This window comes from Salmo salar, chromosome 01 (genome assembly GCF_965601325.2).
Source record: "Salmo salar chromosome 01, fSalSal1, whole genome shotgun sequence".
Lineage (NCBI taxonomy): Eukaryota > Metazoa > Chordata > Actinopteri > Salmoniformes > Salmonidae > Salmo > Salmo salar.
This window is the reverse complement of record NC_138291.1, coordinates 80,052,921-80,070,383: the sequence shown is the minus strand read 5'-3', so window position 1 is coordinate 80,070,383 and position 17,463 is coordinate 80,052,921. Positions and strand designations below refer to the sequence as shown.

The 17,463-nt window shown below is 42.9% G+C and overlaps 1 protein-coding gene across 27 annotated transcripts in view; it reads right to left on the bottom strand.

The window, feature by feature from the left end:
• Nucleotides 1-17,463, bottom strand: part of LOC106612695 (dystonin) — a 190,862-nt gene that overhangs the window by 29,073 nt on the left and 144,326 nt on the right. For 23 of the 27 annotated variants that reach the window (XM_014214148.3, XM_014214117.3, XM_014214133.3 and 20 more), the window contains 21 exons: nt 17,122-17,292; nt 16,618-16,787; nt 14,584-14,743; nt 14,020-14,346; nt 13,721-13,805; nt 13,385-13,626; nt 12,865-13,071; nt 12,055-12,174; nt 11,775-11,882; nt 11,309-11,527; nt 10,889-11,092; nt 9,999-10,230; nt 9,171-9,397; nt 8,718-8,840; nt 8,362-8,463; nt 7,305-7,406; nt 5,526-5,699; nt 4,656-4,811; nt 3,687-3,884; nt 2,229-2,357; nt 1,263-1,433 (listed from right to left, as the gene is read on the bottom strand). In XM_014214148.3, the coding sequence (XP_014069623.3) occupies nt 1,263-1,433; nt 2,229-2,357; nt 3,687-3,884; nt 4,656-4,811; nt 5,526-5,699; nt 7,305-7,406; nt 8,362-8,463; nt 8,718-8,840; nt 9,171-9,397; nt 9,999-10,230; nt 10,889-11,092; nt 11,309-11,527; nt 11,775-11,882; nt 12,055-12,174; nt 12,865-13,071; nt 13,385-13,626; nt 13,721-13,805; nt 14,020-14,346; nt 14,584-14,743; nt 16,618-16,787; nt 17,122-17,292 (3,627 nt within the window). The remainder of the gene's footprint in view (nt 1-1,262; nt 1,434-2,228; nt 2,358-3,686; nt 3,885-4,655; nt 4,812-5,525; nt 5,700-7,304; nt 7,407-8,361; nt 8,464-8,717; nt 8,841-9,170; nt 9,398-9,998; nt 10,231-10,888; nt 11,093-11,308; nt 11,528-11,774; nt 11,883-12,054; nt 12,175-12,864; nt 13,072-13,384; nt 13,627-13,720; nt 13,806-14,019; nt 14,347-14,583; nt 14,744-16,617; nt 16,788-17,121; nt 17,293-17,463) is intronic. The other 4 variants (XM_014214222.3, XM_014214247.3, XM_014214284.3 and 1 more) reach the window with 1 other exon arrangement.

The following is a 17,463-nucleotide window of genomic DNA, read 5'->3' as shown; positions in this document are numbered from 1 at the left end:
GCTCTCCCTTTCCTCCACTGACACTGACCAAAAAAGGACACCGTCTTCCAGCTGATGGCGAAACTCGAGTCGCACCACATTATTTCTGCCTCATGCACAAATTCATGTTGTTACTCCTATAAACAGAGGAAGTGAAATATTCCTTGACATTAAAAAAGACCCAAGCTGCTAATAATAACAGCAATGCAAGCCTATAGATACACTTTCTTACTCATTCATTACTGCTGCACTGCTTGTTGTAGCGCTGTGTGGAAATAGGAAGAACGTGCATTTTATGGACTATAAAAGTGTTGAATACAAAGTGTTGACAGTGCTGAGTAAGAACTTAAACTCACTCATAAAAACAGCAGCTATTTGCTGTATACGTTGACAGTGTCTCTCTCTATTCATGGTTTTAAATGTTTTGAAATCTCACAGTATCAATTTTTCCATAGCTTTCTTTTATGCCTGCTAAGTTATTGCAGACTCTGTCATCTGAGCAATCTGATTGGCCAGCGGTAGACCTTTAGTGCACTTGATTTCCTCTCTAGGCCCACCGGGAAGCCAGAGTTTGTACCTTCAGACACACGAAATGGCAACAGTTTGCCTAACGGCGCGCAGGGAAGCTGAATTGGCTGCACCTACCACCAACAGCCCGAGACTATTTGATTAAGAGACTTGACTGAGTTAGGAACAAACCCACATCCAACCCCAGCATTCCCTTTACATCCCATCCAACGCTTCAGCTGTTCATTAGAATGTCTCTGAAGATAAGAGGACTGTTCCATGATGACTAATGAGTCAGGCACTTCCCAGTAGACATCTGATCTGCTGGGTGACCACATCCTATGTGCTTGCCAACCTTATCTGCTGTACAGCATTTATTACCACCTCATGGATTATAGGTTTAAAATGTACAGTAGAGTACAGGGTATGGAAGGGGAGTGAACAAATGCTGAGCAGTAATGTCCCACAGGGGATATAATAAATCTCAACATTTTGAATCATCAGACAAGTTCAGAACACTTGGTCGGGTGTGACCCATTCTAGCCAGGGTTTCCCTAGATAATTTGTCAGACGGAGCACAATAGGACCCCAAATAATCCCAAACATCCAGGGCTTCTCAAATTAACATTTCCAATTGAAACCAATTTAAGCCGGGTTTTTTTTTTACGCAGGAAGTCTGGGGAGAGCTAGGAATGGTGGCCCATTCTGAAAGGGAACACTTGATTCATCCCATCTCAGCCCAACAACGCTGCTCCATGTCGCTTTACACTCCCTACCTTTCTCTCAGCCACCTTGACCTGTACCGACTCCCTCTTGTCCTGCAGGTTCCTGAGGTCCTGCTCTGTGTTGCTGTCCTGGCCGGAGGGGGTCATGGTGAGCAGCTGCTGACCTTTGTTCATCAGCTGCTGGTAGAGCTCCTCCTTGGCCTCTAATGCAGAACATAACTCCTGCAGGAGACCAAAAACATGAGGGGCTTAGAAAATATGTCTGCTGTTAGTAATAGTGTCCATTATAAATTAGTTGTTTGGATCCTGGATGCTGATTGGCTGTCAAAGACACACCTAAAGTCATGCCATTTACCTGTGACTGTATTCAGCACATAGCACGGCCTCTTGTGCCCTATTGCTTAAATAATAGCACTGAAACTACTGTTTTACATTTCAAATTAATGGAATTTAGACAATAAGTCCAGTATGCTTTTATTGTTGTTATTCTGTCAGTGTCCATGTCTGCTTGGTTACTGCTTCTTTACCCGTTTATTTTGTAAGCTAATATATTCCAAATCAAGTCCAAACATGATGACAGAATGAGAATACTAAGGGCAAACATAGCCAAGCTTTTCCACACGCAAATTCAAACCTTCAAATCCCAAGTAAGTTCAGAGTATTATAATATAATTTTTTTCTAAACAATATCCTGTTTTGGTTCCCATAATGCTAAATGGAAGTCCCAGAATGGAGCATTCATACGATAACCCAGACACTCTCACTATCAGAGGAAAAGCAAACAAGAACAAAACAGAAGAACATGTCCCCTCCCAACATTCTCTGAGCACAGTCAGGGTTTAATCCATTTGTACACTTTCTTTGGGGGCTTTAATGAGTAGGACACATTATCGTACATTTCGCAACATCATTTAATTTTCACACTTCACACTTCAGAAAGAAATGCAGACAAGGCCTGAGTTGCGCCCTTACAAGCCTGCCATCTGTATGAGGCCTTTTATATGGTTAAATACATACCAGATGGGCGTTAAGCTGCTCGCGGGCCGTGTCTGGTAAGCCTCCCACAGCCTTTGATGCTAACAGCTGACGCTCTGTGTCTTTCAGCCATTGCTGCATGTCTTCGATCTCGCCATGGAAACCTTGGGCCTGCAACACAATACAGCCTGAGTCAGAACAATGGACCTCATAGACGTATTGTGTGGAATTCAAGGGTGGGAAAAGGGAATGTTATGAGAAGTTATTAATTCCTCAGATACATTAATGACCAAACATGGTTTGGTCTGAGGTTATTTGACAGAGTGAACGATGGTGTCTGTGAACAGTTTAATCAATGAACATATTCAATGTTTAATTGCCTGAAACCAGCATGGCTTTTTTCCTTCTAATTGTTTTCATTAATTTAATTCCCCATTTGAACCAGATAATGTAACAATGTTTACACTCAATGTTACAATGTTGTCTACGCACCATGTTTTACATATTCATTGTACTGTATGTTTGTTTTGGAAATCCACTTTTGTCCGTAAAATGCTTCTGACAGAGCTTTTTAGGTTTACTGCGTACTAAAGTGAAACATTATTGGAAAATACATTGATTTCATTTTTGGCAACCCTTTCGCAACCCTCTCTAAAAATCAAGAGGGCTTACGTTTCGGAAAGTTTATTTCATACTCTTAAAACATTCCTTATTCCTGGCCATAAAACTGTTAGTAATAGTAGAAATATACTTAATAACAAGCCTTTAAAAATTATTCAAATAAAATTACATATTCACTGGTCATTCACATTCCTTATATCACTCCTTTGACACCTTACATCAAAGCATTCCTCGAAATGTCAAAGTTATGAATAAGAGCACCTATAGCTGGGTTAGGAAAGGGGAGGCAGGAGGTGGAGGGCTTACATTATTTCTCTGTACCTCGTACTCCCACTACTCTAAAACCTTCTTTATGAATTTTTGAAAAACAACATTAATACAATCCAGCAGAGAACATCAATCATAGCTTCAGTTTCAGATATGAGTCATTATGGTGCCAGATTCCATATGGCAGCTGGGTATGGTGAAGGGGTGAGGCAGACTGAATATGAATCAGGGTGAGGTACAGATGAAGGATCTTAATTTGACCTATATTGCCACAGCAAAATAATCCTGCAGCAACATGATTTGAACGTTTAGTCCAAAATGTTGCTTGATCTGTGGTTATATTATTAGCTGGCCAAAAGTAGTCTACATGAAAAGTGCAATACTGTTAATATAAGCGTGTGTTAGTGTGGGTTTTCAGTGAATTTATGTAAACCACAAAGCTCATCTGAAAATTCTCAGCAACAAAAGAGTAATCAAATTAGGATCCTACATACAGCGCGTTATTTCATAGTTTTGACGTCTTCACTATTTTTGTACAATGTAGAAAATAGTTCAAATAAAGAAAAACCCTTGAATGAGTAGGTGTCCAAACTTTTGACTGATACTGTATACCTGAAGCAGAGCACCGTCCAGCTGGTGTCTCCTCTGCTCTGTCTTCTCCAGGATGTTCTTCCAGCGCTGGGTGAGGTTCTCCAGTTTGCTCTGCAGTCCAGAGGCTTCCTCTCCAGAGGTGGACTCCACCAGGTCAGTACCAGCCTTATTGACCACCTCCACCGTGGTCTTATGGGCCATCACATCGTTCTGGAGGACCTGGAAACATCACAGTACAGGGATGGTTAAACACTAGGCCAGTGGGATCAAATAAATAAACAAGGCCCAAAGATCAGATAGCACTAAACTGGAAGAAAAAAAATGATAAAAAAGAGTACTAATGCCGTGTTCACGTCATGTCGGAAACTATATCCGACTTGCTTACTACTTGTAGATGGATGATACCTGAGTTTCCCACTTGGGAAGTATCAGAATCAACCAATAGGAAGCATTTTAATTCTGAGGTCCCGAGTTTCGGACATGACGTGAACACGACATAAGTATCTCTGACTGCCTATTTATTCTAATGGTTAAATTCAAATATGGTATAATCTGCTAAACTCTTATGGGACATACGTTTAGTAATGGAAAGGAGAAGACTAGATAAATCTGCTACATGGTGGATTAAATCCCTGCATGGTGGTCCTCAACCAGACTGGTCAGACCCACATAACTTACATTTTCCACTGTCTGTGGATGATGGCTCAAAATACACATAGCATTAAGGTGTCAGATAGATTATAAATTATAGGGGCTTTTGGAGAGGGAAGTGAAATTGATCAAATGCATTTAAAAGACTGTGGTCTGGGCAGATTTGTACGCAGACTGTGTAGGGTTGAACTTTGATGTTTGTTGTTGTGGTTAATCCAAAGGGTTATGAGGGTCAGGAGGTCATGAAAGGGTCACGTCAAGCTGCTCTGCAGTTACTGTAGTTGCATGAAAAAAATACTGAAATAACACTTTATACGAACAAGGGGAGATATGTCTTACGTGGTGCTTGGCGAGCTCGATCTCAATGGCTTTGGGGTCTCCTGCAGCCTTCCTCTGCTCATTAAGCAACTCTTCCGTGTTGCTCATCCAGGCCAGAAGCTCATCCAGCGCATGCTGGAACTGCCCCAGAGCCAACAGCGCTCCCTCTAGTTTGTGCTGCACACAATCAGGACCAACACAAGTTCATACAAGAGTCACATGAAAATACTCCTCATGTGAACTGACCCATAATCAGTCTTTCTATCATGGGAATGAGAGGGAAAGGGGCCTTTTCCAGTTAGAGAAACAGTACACTGTTCATTGTCTTTAAAAGGTTCTGATTAAGCAATAAAGCCAGAGGGAGTGTGGTATATGGCCAATATACCACGGCTAAGGGCTGTTCTTAGGCACGACACAACCCCCGAGGTGCCTTATTGCTATTATAAACTGGTTACCAAAGTAATTAGAGCAGTAAAAATAAATGTTTTGTCATACCCATGGTATACGGTCTGATATACCACGGCTGTCAGCCAATCAGCATTCAGGGCTCTAACCACCCAATTTACAACTGCGTTTATACAACGGGTGGGTCTAATCCTGGACGCTAATTGGTTAAAACCGCATTCCAGCCGGTGTCTATACAAAATAAGACAAATGTCTCATCTTCAACAAGTATAGCACACACTCTAGAAATAGTAATGAATTATACTTATAAGGTTCTGCTATTTTCAATCACCCCCCTTCCCTCACCCTACTATAGTAAACCTCCAGCCCCTGTCTGACCCACCAGTCTGACCCACCAGTCTGACCCACCTGTCTGACCCACCTGTCTGACCCACCTGTCTGACCCACCTGTCTGACCCACCTGTCTGACCCACCTGTCTGACCCACCTGTCTGTTGATGATATTTTCATCCAGGTTGTCCCAGAGCATTTTGAGCTCGGTCATGGGCTCTTGGATGGCACAGCGGTCGTACTCCTCCGTCACCTTCTTCAGCAGTAGGCCCGCCTGGTGGTTCAGACGCTCCATCTCGATCTGGAGCTGATACGCCTCACCTTTGAACTCCTGAAACACCACGCCACACAAGGGATTATCAAGGGAACCTGTCAATATAACTACAGGGCTATGATCTGGGAAAAACAAAACATCTGACCCTTCCAGCCTCTCACAGTGAGGTAGTGCTCATTGATAATGTACGCTCCCCACCGTGTTCTGCTCCCAATAAGTTATATTTTAATATACACTGAACAAAAATATAAACGCAACATGTAAAGTGTTGGTCCCATGTTTCCTGAGCTGAAAAATACCAGAAATGTTCCATACGCACAAAAAAGCTTATTTCGCAAAAATGTTTACATCCCTGTTACTGAGCATTTCTCCTTTGCCAAGATAATCCATACACCTGACAGGTGTGGCATATCAAGAAGCTGATTAAACAGCATGATCATTACACAGCTGCACCTTGTGCTGGGGACAATAAAAGGCCACTTTAAAATGTGCAGTTTTGTCCCACAACACAATGCCACAGATGACTCAAGTTTTGAGGGAGCGTGCAATTGGCATTCTGACTGCAGGAATGTACACCAGAGCTGTTGCCAGATAATTTTATGTTAATTTCTCTACCATAAGCTACCTCCAACATTGTTTTAGAGAATTTGGCAGTACGTCCATCTGGAATCACAACCACAGACCACGTGTAACCACGCCATCCCAGGACCTCCACATCCGGCTTCTTCACCTGCCTGATCGTCTGAGGGGGATGCTGAGGATCATTTCTGTCTGTAATAAAGCCATTTTGTGGGGAAAAGCTCATTACAATTGGCTGGGCCTGGCTCCCCAGTGGGTGGGCCCGTGCCCTCCAAGGCCCACCCCTGCCCAGTTATGTGAAATCCATTGATCAGGGCCTAATTTATTCATTTCAATTGACTGATTTCCTTATACAGTATGAACTGTAGCTCAGTAAAATCTTTTAAATTGCTGCATGTTGCGTTTATATTTTTGTTCATTATAACTACCATTGATACAGGTCAAAAGCTTTATCAAAAGATCACTTACTGGGAGCATGGGAATCACAGGAGGTTGGTGGCACCTTAATTGGGGAGGATGGGCTCGTAGTAATAGCTAGTGCGGAGTAGGTGGAATGGTATCAAACACTTCAAACACATGGTTTCCATGTGTTTAATTCCATTTGTGCCTTTCCAGCCATTATTATGAGCCTTAGTCCCCTCAACAGCCTCCACTGATGGGAATAGCAAACATTGAGCGACATTACTTTTTTCTATTTGTTCAGCTCCTGTGCAAATGTGGATGTGCCTAAAACCACCTCCATTAACTATTCCTTTTGAGAGACACGATAGCTTTGTCTTGTTGTAGATCAAAGGACAGAAGTCTATTGCATTGCTCTCTGGAGTATTAATGACACTGCTGCAGTGTTCTTACACTGTCGTCCAACAAGGGTAGGGCATGAACTGAACATTCACAGCATAAAAACAGATGTTGTTTTCTCTGTAATGTTGACATGAAATAAATCAACACAATAACTTGGGGGAGAGCAATTCAAAGTTCTTCATGATGTTTCGATCAGATACATGTGGAAATAGATCAATGGTTTGGTCTAAGATTGCTCATACATCTAGCTAATGCATTCTATATAATACAGGAACACAATACCTTGAGTTCTTCAATCTGCTGCTTGACAGTGTCCAGGTCTGTACCCACAGGTGACATAGAATCCAGTTTGTGCTCCACGATGTCCACCCAGTCAAACATACCCTGTAGATAGAGGGAGTGGGCACCATTGTCACTGGAAGAATACAATGCTAGCTTTAAAACAGCTCAGATTTCACATTCATTATCATTAATATATCACTTAATCCACCAATTGTCATGGAAAACCAACACTGTCAACGAAAAAGAGTTATTAGCACATGGTGAAATAGAGACGGACCTTAACTTAATCACTCAAGTCTAGGATGGTTGTAAATGGGTAGTACATTTATAGCCAACAGACTACATCTAAGCCTTTTTAAACAACTTCATTAAATTAGACACATACTCCACTACAAACAATCACAACCAATATAAAGAAAACACATAAATGAAGGATATCCAAATATAGCAACACTGCCTGTTACATGACAATTTACTTTGATCTATCTGTGCCTAGTAAATTGCTCAGTCATTGTAAACTCTGTCCCTTGATTCTGTCTGAGAGGTGTGAACGACGATGCTAAGTGGTAACATTAGATGGCAAACACTGATTAACAATAATACAATAACGTTGCCTGATTAATAGGTCCATTGATAGGGCCTTTGAATAACACAAAACCACTGACACTTCAATCAACATTAATTAAGACGTGAATATGTCTTGAGTAATGGGGGTGACTTTCTCTTTCCTATGAGTAAATACAGAGGAGGCACAGTGAAACTTCTGAATTCATTGAGTAATGAAACCTCAAACTACTCACAAGCTTCGCATTACATACTAACAATGGTATTCATCTCCTAAGAGTCCAAACCACTAGCTGCTTAGTGTTAGTCAGTGTATTCAATGACAGCAAGGCAGTGTTCAGTAGGCAAGGAATGGGAGATAACGTTTTATCTGATCTTGAGCAATAAGATTTTCAATTTCTGTTGCAAAACATTTTCCCATTGTGTGACCTACTGAACAGGTCCTGGTGTATGACAAAGCATAGCAGCTAAATCATAACGAACAGTAATGTACCTGCAGGCCATCCTGGAACTGCATAGCAGCCTGCATGGCCTCATCCAGTCTGTCCACTCTCTCCTTCAATGCCTTGTTCAGAGTCTCCCATGCCGAGTTCACCTGGGGAAAACAACAACAACAAAGGTCAGGGAATAGGATCCATGCACAGCTGTTGGATACAAATACTACTCTATATACAAATACAAATAAATACATCATGATCAAATTAGATATATGATTTCCCAGCATTACATATATCCTTATGTAAGTCAATAAGATATCTACAAGTACTAAGGTATCTGTCATTTAGTTTGCATGAGCAAAGTGATTTGTTTCTTCTTATTTAAAGGTGATGTTCTGATGTCATTGATTACCTCATCAATACTCTTCTTTATGACTGGCTTATCTGGTTCGCCACAGGCAGCCATAAGCTCCGCCCCCAAGTTCCGCACCACATCAAGCTCCTCCTGAAGCCCGTCAATCTCCTCCTTGAAGCTCTGGGAGAAAAACCAACTATCAGTCCCGAAAAGTACATTAACCTACTATCACATCAAACTGTATGTAGATTACATTGGCAATGGTATCTTGTTTAAGCTGCTCCAATGGTTACATGTTACATAAATGTAAGGAACTTTATTTAACATAGCAAGACAAAAATAAATGGTACACTGTAATGCTCCTAAATCAAATCAAATGTATTTATAAAGCCCTTCTTACATCAGCTGATGTCACAAAGTGCTGTACAGAAACCCAGCCTAAACCCCCAAACAGCAAGCAATGCAGGTGAAGAAGCACCTTAAAGTGAACATATTTTGATGCTCTTTTACCTCCAGAGATTCCTGCTGCTGTTTCACCACAGAGGGGTCGACTCCAGGCTCCTCCAGCTCCCTCAGCAGGTCCTGGGTGTCCTTGATGGTAACGATGAGGGCACAGTGGTCACACCAGAACTTGTCTGCCAGGTCCATTACATCCAGCAGCTTGGCCTCCCTCTCCTCCATCAGGGCATGGATCTCATTCCAGGTGAACACCATCTGGTCCAGCTTGTCTTGCACAGCTTGGAAACACAGAGAAGTAATAGTCTTATTTATTTAGGTCTTCTAACCGTTCTGTACAGGGGCGCAACTTTGGTTTTAGGAGTGGGGGGGACATAATTATTATTATTATTTTGTTTTATTATCCACTCGGATAAACACTCCAAACAGCCTACCCGACCGCTCGGAGGCGTCCGCATGGTCCTAAAGCACACCGTTGCCTTGTTTTGTATCACATTCCAATGATAAAACTGGGGGGCGGGGGGACAAAAATGCAATTTCAGGATGTGGGGGGGACATGTCCACATCCCCAGTGAAAGTTGCGCTCCTGGTTCTGTAATATGGTGTGGTGTCTGGCAGTTTGAGACTAGGTCTTCAGCCAACTCATTTATTTGGCTAGAGTGAGAACTTCAGCTGCTTTTGATTGGCAGCTGATGTAGCGGCCGAGATAGCCATCCAAACCATACACTTCAATAACAGCTGAAGAGAGTAAACAATGGGTTGACCTGTAGTAGTGTGTGGCTACAGTCATGTGCTGTACAGTCTTCCCAAACATCTCCAAAACTAGTAGTGCTAACAAGCATTTCCCACAATGATAGGTACAGGGGAAACAATAGACGTTACCTTTAGCAGATATGTCCTTGTCAGCTCCCGCTGAGCGAGCGATCATCTCCTCTCCGCGCTGCTTGAGCGTGTCGTAGGAAGGCTGCAGTTTCTCCAGGTCCACGGACACAGCCTTGTTCTCTGTGATCTGCTCCCTGATCTTCTCCACCTCCACGGAAATGGAGGGAGGCTGGCGCAGACGCTCAGCGATCCGCTCCAGGGACTCCAGCATGGGCTCGATCTTGTCATGGAACTAGGGGGAGAGGGGAACATGGTCAAACTGGCTGCGTGGGTCTAAACAATCTACATATAATTATCAAATGAAGTACTTAAGTATTTATCCAAAGCACTTTTATTTAGTGAAATACTAAGGGTCAAGAGACTCAATCAATTAGCCACTAGAACAAGCAATCTACTACATCAATGCTCATTACATGCTCCTGGGAGAACTTCCAAACAACTAACCCTCATTTATTTTCAAAGTCAAAATCAATCAACCTAGAACAACAGGGCCATTGTCTACTTTAATATAGTAGATATAGTAGGCTTCAACCCTGTTGAACCCAACTGACTCTGCAGGTGAAATCCACTCTCTCTGAACCAGACGTGCTCTGCTGCTACCATTGGTATTTTTGTCCTGTTTTCAAAGGAAGGATATGAATAATGTTTCCTTTCTCTCTAAGGACTTTTATAATTCCGTTGCAACTTCAGATTTCATTAGAGCGATGTCATTATTTTGGCAGGTCATCAAACAATCCCATCCCAAAAACTTTTAAAAACATCCTTTTATCCCCAACATAAGCCATCTTAAGACCAAAGTCAAACTCACATACTTGTGTGTCCATAGAGATTTGTACCTGTATAAACAAAGGATATATAAAAACTAAATAAAATAAGTGAATGTATGTTACCTGTGTGGATTTGGATATGGCCTCATCCAACGTGGCAGCCCTCTGTTTGACATCAGCCTTGAGCTGGGCGTACAGCAGGTCGGTGGCTGTGTACTTCTCCCTGATGGGGATCCCCTCCACAGGACTCAGCTCTAGAAGCTGGGGACCCGTCTTGTTCATCTTGTCGATGTGGGGCTTGTGCTCTGCAATCAGCTCTCGCATTTGCTGTGGTGGATATATGACATTGTCAGTTAGAGAAACACAAAGATACTGTGATAGGATTTTCCCTAAAGCTTTGTAACACTCTAATGATCCTTTGTCTATTTCCTTCAGTGGTGTTAAGATGATCTTAGTGTGAAACTCACCCCTGATTTCACAAACAATATTATAAAAACCATTGGCGCAGAGACAACTAGCTAATAGACTTTAAGTTGGGCTCACCCTGAGCTCCTCCTGTTGCTGTCGGAGAGCTTCGTACTCAATGGCCAGCAGTGGGAGCTGGCTGAAGCTGGTGCGGGTCTCCTGGAGCCAGGGCCACAGCTCCTCGTAAGTCTCCCAGAACTGGCTGGCCAGAGACTGGGCTCGCTCCAGCTGCAGGCAGCGCTCCGAGTTCAGCTGACTTACCACGCCGTACTTCTCCAGGAGGGCTTGGATCTTGACCTGCAAAAAACAGAACATAAAAAAACTAAGTTGATGTATGCTTCTTAGAAAAAAAAGCAAGGCAGCTGCACATGCTGGTGCAATTCATTTATCATTTAGACAGCAAGCTGCCTTCCTCAGGGTTTCTGACAGAAATCTCTATCAAAGGCCCATATGCTACGTTCATGGATGCACAAGGTTACTCTGGAGGTATTCTACCAACAACAGATGGATGTTAGGAGTTCATTCCATTATAGGACTTTTTTACCTTCAAGGCTTGCTTTTCATCCTCATCCTTGCTGTTCATGATGGCCTCGCCTGTTTTCACAATGTCATCCACAGCATCCTTGTGTCTCATGATGTCCATGGAGAAGCCCTGGTCAATCAGAGGAGGATGTTTGAATGGTAACTTACACACAGTGAACACACAGCTGCAGCACACATCATTGTTTCCTGGACTTGTTTGTTTGCACGGTGGTGGTGGTGGCTAATGTCTCTACAGGCATATATACAGATACACAGTACAGGTACATGACAGACAGACTGACCTTCTGGGCCTGGAGCTGTGCTGTGGTCTGGTCCTGTTCCAGCCTGATCTCCCCCAATGACAACATCTTCCTCTCTGCTTCAGTAAGCCAGGCCAGCAAATTGTCAGCTGCTTGTTCAAACTGCACAGAAAACATCCTATCATGAATGGTACAATAGGCCTAATTAAAGGTAGATTGAGCAATATCATGTCATTATACACAGCGGGGCAACTTCCTGTTCCCAATGTGGGTATGCCTCAAGGGGGAGCATAAATTGGGAAGAACTAATACGGGCAGTCCTGGTAGATTTCAATTCTATTGTTGTTCATGCCTGTAAGCAGGAAGTCCCCCTGCTGAATATAATCATGAAATAATGCTTTATTTTATCTTAAAATATATAGAAAGAAGTAAAAGAATATCTGTTTTTGGGACATAAAATCCAGTCATGAGTTTGACAGTTCATTGACGACCATGCAACATTATACCCTACTTTCTTAGGTGTCAGCACTACAATGCAATTTTTAATGAGCAAATAATAAGATGCAAATGTAATCATCCTCTATAACAGTTCCCAGTGTTTAATGAACAATAATGACAGAAAACAAAGCTCCCTAGAGGCCAAAAAGAGGCTAAACAAGGGAGGATTTAGTGCTGAAAGCAGATGGAATTAAGACTATAATAGCCTCAATCACCCAGAACAGAAATGAGCATTCTGGTCAGCGGTTCCCTTTGTTGTTGAACTAATTTGAATGGCTGTGTTCCCATTTAGTATGTTATGTCTGTTCCTCTGTTTACAGTGGCCTACTGTAATGAGTGGTTGTTTTACTATACCTGCTGTGATTTCAGTATGGCGGCGTTGATCTGCTCCACATGCTGTGTGATGGTGTCACTTGCGGCCTTGTATCGGTCGTTGTCCTCTGTCACCAGCTTGTCCAGGCCCTCCCGGGCCCTCCATGGGACCAGCTCCAGCAGAGAGCTGCTCACCTCGTTCAGTTTGTCCACCTGGGGCTTGTGATCCATGGCTTCTTTCAGCAATGCCTGGGTAACACAAAGGGCCATACAGTGAGCAGTGAGCACCAATCTATCTCTCCATGCACTGTGTTTAAAAGTGATGTAATATGGCTGTCGTAAATCTATCCTGATGTTACAGAATATTCCAAGTAATACCCTTTTGCTTGGAATACCGTAATACCAAATGACAGATTAAAACTAACCGAGGTCACATGGCAAGCCCACATATCTGTCATCACCACCAAAAAAACAAACCCAAGCAATACAAATACAGAAACTTAATAACTAGTGTTAACTGCTTCCCCCAACAAAGTGTCAAACAAAACAGGCCTATCATTACCTTCTGCCTGTCTTGTGCCTGGATGAGCTGCTCTCCTACAGGCAGCTGAGCAGCAAAGGCGGTGAGCTCAGCTTCGACATTCTTCAGCCAGGAGCTGAGGTCTTCATGGGTGTGCTGAAGCTTAGAGGCCAGGGTCAGGGCCTCGTCCAGGGTCTTAGACACGTTACCACTCATGGAGTTGATCTCAGCGTATCTCGTCTTTATCCCGTCCAACTTGCCTTGGATGACAACCACCTCATCACCTACAAAAGGTAAAAGAAGATACATTCATTCAGATGAATCATTCTGAAGTGTTTCATTCAAATTATAGGTAAAGTATTCAACATATCATCTCACCTGTTGTTTGTTTCAGCAGCTCCAATCCATTGGAAATGGCTTGATCAACATTCTGCTTCCTCAACTCAATGTCTTCATGTAGGGCCTGGACAAGACACAAAACATTAGCAACAACTCATCTGACTTAAACAGCATTAGGAACCAAGAAATACTTTGATTTTTTTCACACAAACTAAACTTAACACGGAACTGAAAGTAACAAAGTAGTTAGATGTAACTTAAAATGACTTAAAAACGATGTAAAGAGATAAAGGATGAATTAATGTTAGGCCTGAGGAGGAGTGTGATGGTAGTAGTACCAGTTGTTCTGCACACTGCTTTTCAAGAACGTCCGTCTTGTAGTCTTTGACGGACACTTCGCTCAGCCTAGTGTGCACTTCGTTGAGCCAGTTCATGAGGGCCACCTCGTCCTCTCCAAAGAGCTGGGCATTGGCCAGAGCCTGCTGCAGCATCTCAGCCTTCCTCCTACAGTGCTCCTGCAGCTCTATGTAACTGGCTTGGGTGGAGTCCAGCTTAGACTGCACCAGCTCCTTATCGTCCACTGAGCTAACTGGCTTGAGCATCTGACCCAGGCTGACGGCCTGAACCAGGTCTTTACTGTGACCCATTATCTCCTCCTCTAAGGCCTGACCACATCACCACCACACATGGAACACACACCAGGGGGATAAACAAAACACACACACACAAACACAGTGGGGGGTGGGGGGATGAATACTGAACCAATAAGAAACTTAAAATTACAAACATCAACTGAATGCAAATGATGATAAAACAGGGCAACACAACAAATCATGAGAATCTGAAAACAAAGGATTGGCCGACTGAATTCACATCAATGACTGAAACATGAATTATCTTACCTTGTGCTGGGAGATCTGCACTTCCAGCTTGGTAGTCTGTGTGCCGATGGGTTCAGATTTGGCCAAGCGTTTCTCTGTGGCAGAGAGCCACTCAGACAGAGGCTCCAGTGTCTCATGGAACTGCTGAGCCACAACTAGAATGCTCTTCAGCTGTTTGTGCCTACATTACCCAGCATGCCAAGAGAGAACAGAAGAGGAACAGATGAATAATGAGACAGGTTTACTCCCTCAACTAAAGTCTGGCCTGGATGCCAAGATACTGGGTGCCAAGATAATTGTCTCCTCAAAGACCTCTGGCGCCCAGTCTCCAGTTACACAATTGAATAATTATACCTAACAACTGTCACTTACGGATGGCGGGGGAGGGTCAATTAATTCTGTCTTTAGGGAACTTATCCAGAACGCAACACCTCATTTGGCTGCATCGTCCAACCCTTTACATGAACCCTTAAACGTGGTGGAATTGGACTATATTGATAGGGTTAAATTAAAATGTTCCTTCCAGAAGAAATATGAAAGGCATATGCATAAGCATGGTAGCGATTGAAAGGGAACAGTTTGGAGATGATGGGGGAATGATTAGACTAAAGGTGAGAACACAACAGTTCATCTGACACAATACTGAATCCAAACATTACACTGTTGATTTTATGTGCATTTTACATTTACTGTACCTTTCGCAGCATTTGTTGATAACGAAATCAGAAAATACCCTGGATACATTTAGTAATATGATAGGAATATTCCTGGAAAATGTGGGGTAGGTGCAACATAAAACAAAAAATTACTTGGGTTTGAGTGAGAGGTCTAACAGGTCTCCAAGTGGACATGCACCTCTCCAAAGTGTGCACAGTTCCTAAGTAATTCCAATTAACTTTTATGACTCAAAGAAGAGTCTTCACCTATACGGTACTTTTTTGTAGGTCTTCTAGCTGTGCCATTGAGGAACTAGAACAAGCACACTTGTAGTTGTTTTGTTTGGAACACAACCCTGCACCCCCCATCACACAATTACTGTTGTTGTTTACGCAATCCAAAAACAGCCCATTATAAATCGCAATCTGGGTCAGGTGGGCATGATTTGAAAGCTTGTTCTATTGAAAACATGACTAGCTAAGCTATAAAATATGACCTTACAGCGTTCGGCTTTCACGGGGCAATTCAGAGAAACAAATTCTTATTTCGATGCGCATAGAAAGGACGCATGCGTGCATTCAGGTTTGTGATTCCACTGCAAACTTTCTTCAGAGTAGGCAAACATAGGCAAAAAATATTCAGAACTACCCAGGGTATGACGTCATGTCCTGTAACTGGACATCAAACATAGTACTCCTAAACAGTGACACTGTACTGTATATGACATGAGTTTAATGATTTGGAAATGTGAAGTGCACATTTGGACTCACCGGTTTTTGGCTTGTTTGATATCAACGCAGTATTTATGATAATCGTCAACGTCTCATCTTTCAAAACACACAGAGTCCTCTTAACTTACATTTCCCTCACTCAGAAAACAAACAATGTGCAGAAGTTGCCCAATTAGCGGGAGGGATGGGAGCAACTTCTTGTCGTGTGCTGTGCTTAAGTTCAAAACGTCTGTCAGCCAAAACCCATACAGCGCTGCGCTGTGAAGCACAGAGCCTGAGCTCTGACGTCATTAATAGCAAGGTTTCCCAAACTTGGTCCTGGGGCCCCTCCCTGGGTACACATTTTGGTTTTTGCCCGAGCACTACACAGCTGCTTCAAACAATGAAAGCTTGATGACGAGTTGGTTATTTGAATCAGCTGTGTGGTGCTAGGAGGGCCAGGACCAAGTTTGGGAAACCCTGATTATAGCATGTTTCTGTACAGCCACTGCGTTCCAATTTAGGTGCTTATCAGTGCCCAAATCTGCCATTTTCAACCTGTATACAGGTACGAGTGTAAAGGGCTACGACTGAGGAAAGGGATGGCATTTCCGTAGCAAAAATCCAATCAGCAGAATTTCTTTGCTTAAATACATCTCTCAGGGAAGTGTTGGTTGTGCAGACAGACCTGTTCTCAGCCTTCTTCAGCAAAGCGTCCCACCTCTGCCCCAGGCACTCAATCTCCTTCCCCACCTTCTCCTTTTCCACAAACTCTGCTCCCAGGTCCACAACCTTCCCTCCTTCCTTCTTAATCAGCTCCACCGTAGGCCTACGATCATCGAGCAGCCTCTGGAGGAGCTGTCCAGGACAAATAAAGGTGAAGAAGTTACGAGGTTCAACATGCTCCGAGCACAATTATTGCTTACAGTGGATTATAGGTAAATGATCCACGCTCTAGAATGACCTTCAAGTCAATCAGAAAGGAGTATTCAACAATGCCATGGTATTATAAAGGTTAATTCAACAGAAGCTTCAGGATAGCCCTAAATAATGCTCCACAATGGACGCCAATAAAAATGATAAATGGCTGAATCAGTAAAGCCTACATGGACTCTGTGAATAGGTTTTAATGTATGTGTAAATTAGCAGCTACTGATGTTGTAAGTGTGTAATCAGTTCTCTTTTGGCTTACTATCTGCTCCTGGATCTGTGCCTTGACGACTTTGAACTCAGCAGAGGGAGGTTTCTGATTGGACACCAGCTCCTCCGTGTCCGTCAGCCAGCTGAGCAGGGACTCCAGAGCATCCTGGAACCTCCCACAATGCAATAGGGCCTCGTGCAGCTGCGCTGACCGCTCAGCAATCTATGCAAGACCATTTAAATATAGGCATCACATGTATTACGATATAGGCGGTAAGTATTATGGCCAAGTAAAACTCAGTCTCAGTAACTAATTATAGCTATAAAAACATTAAGCAAGAACCACATGGGAGTATTATTCATCAAACGTGTCTAAAGTTTGACCTCTTTCACC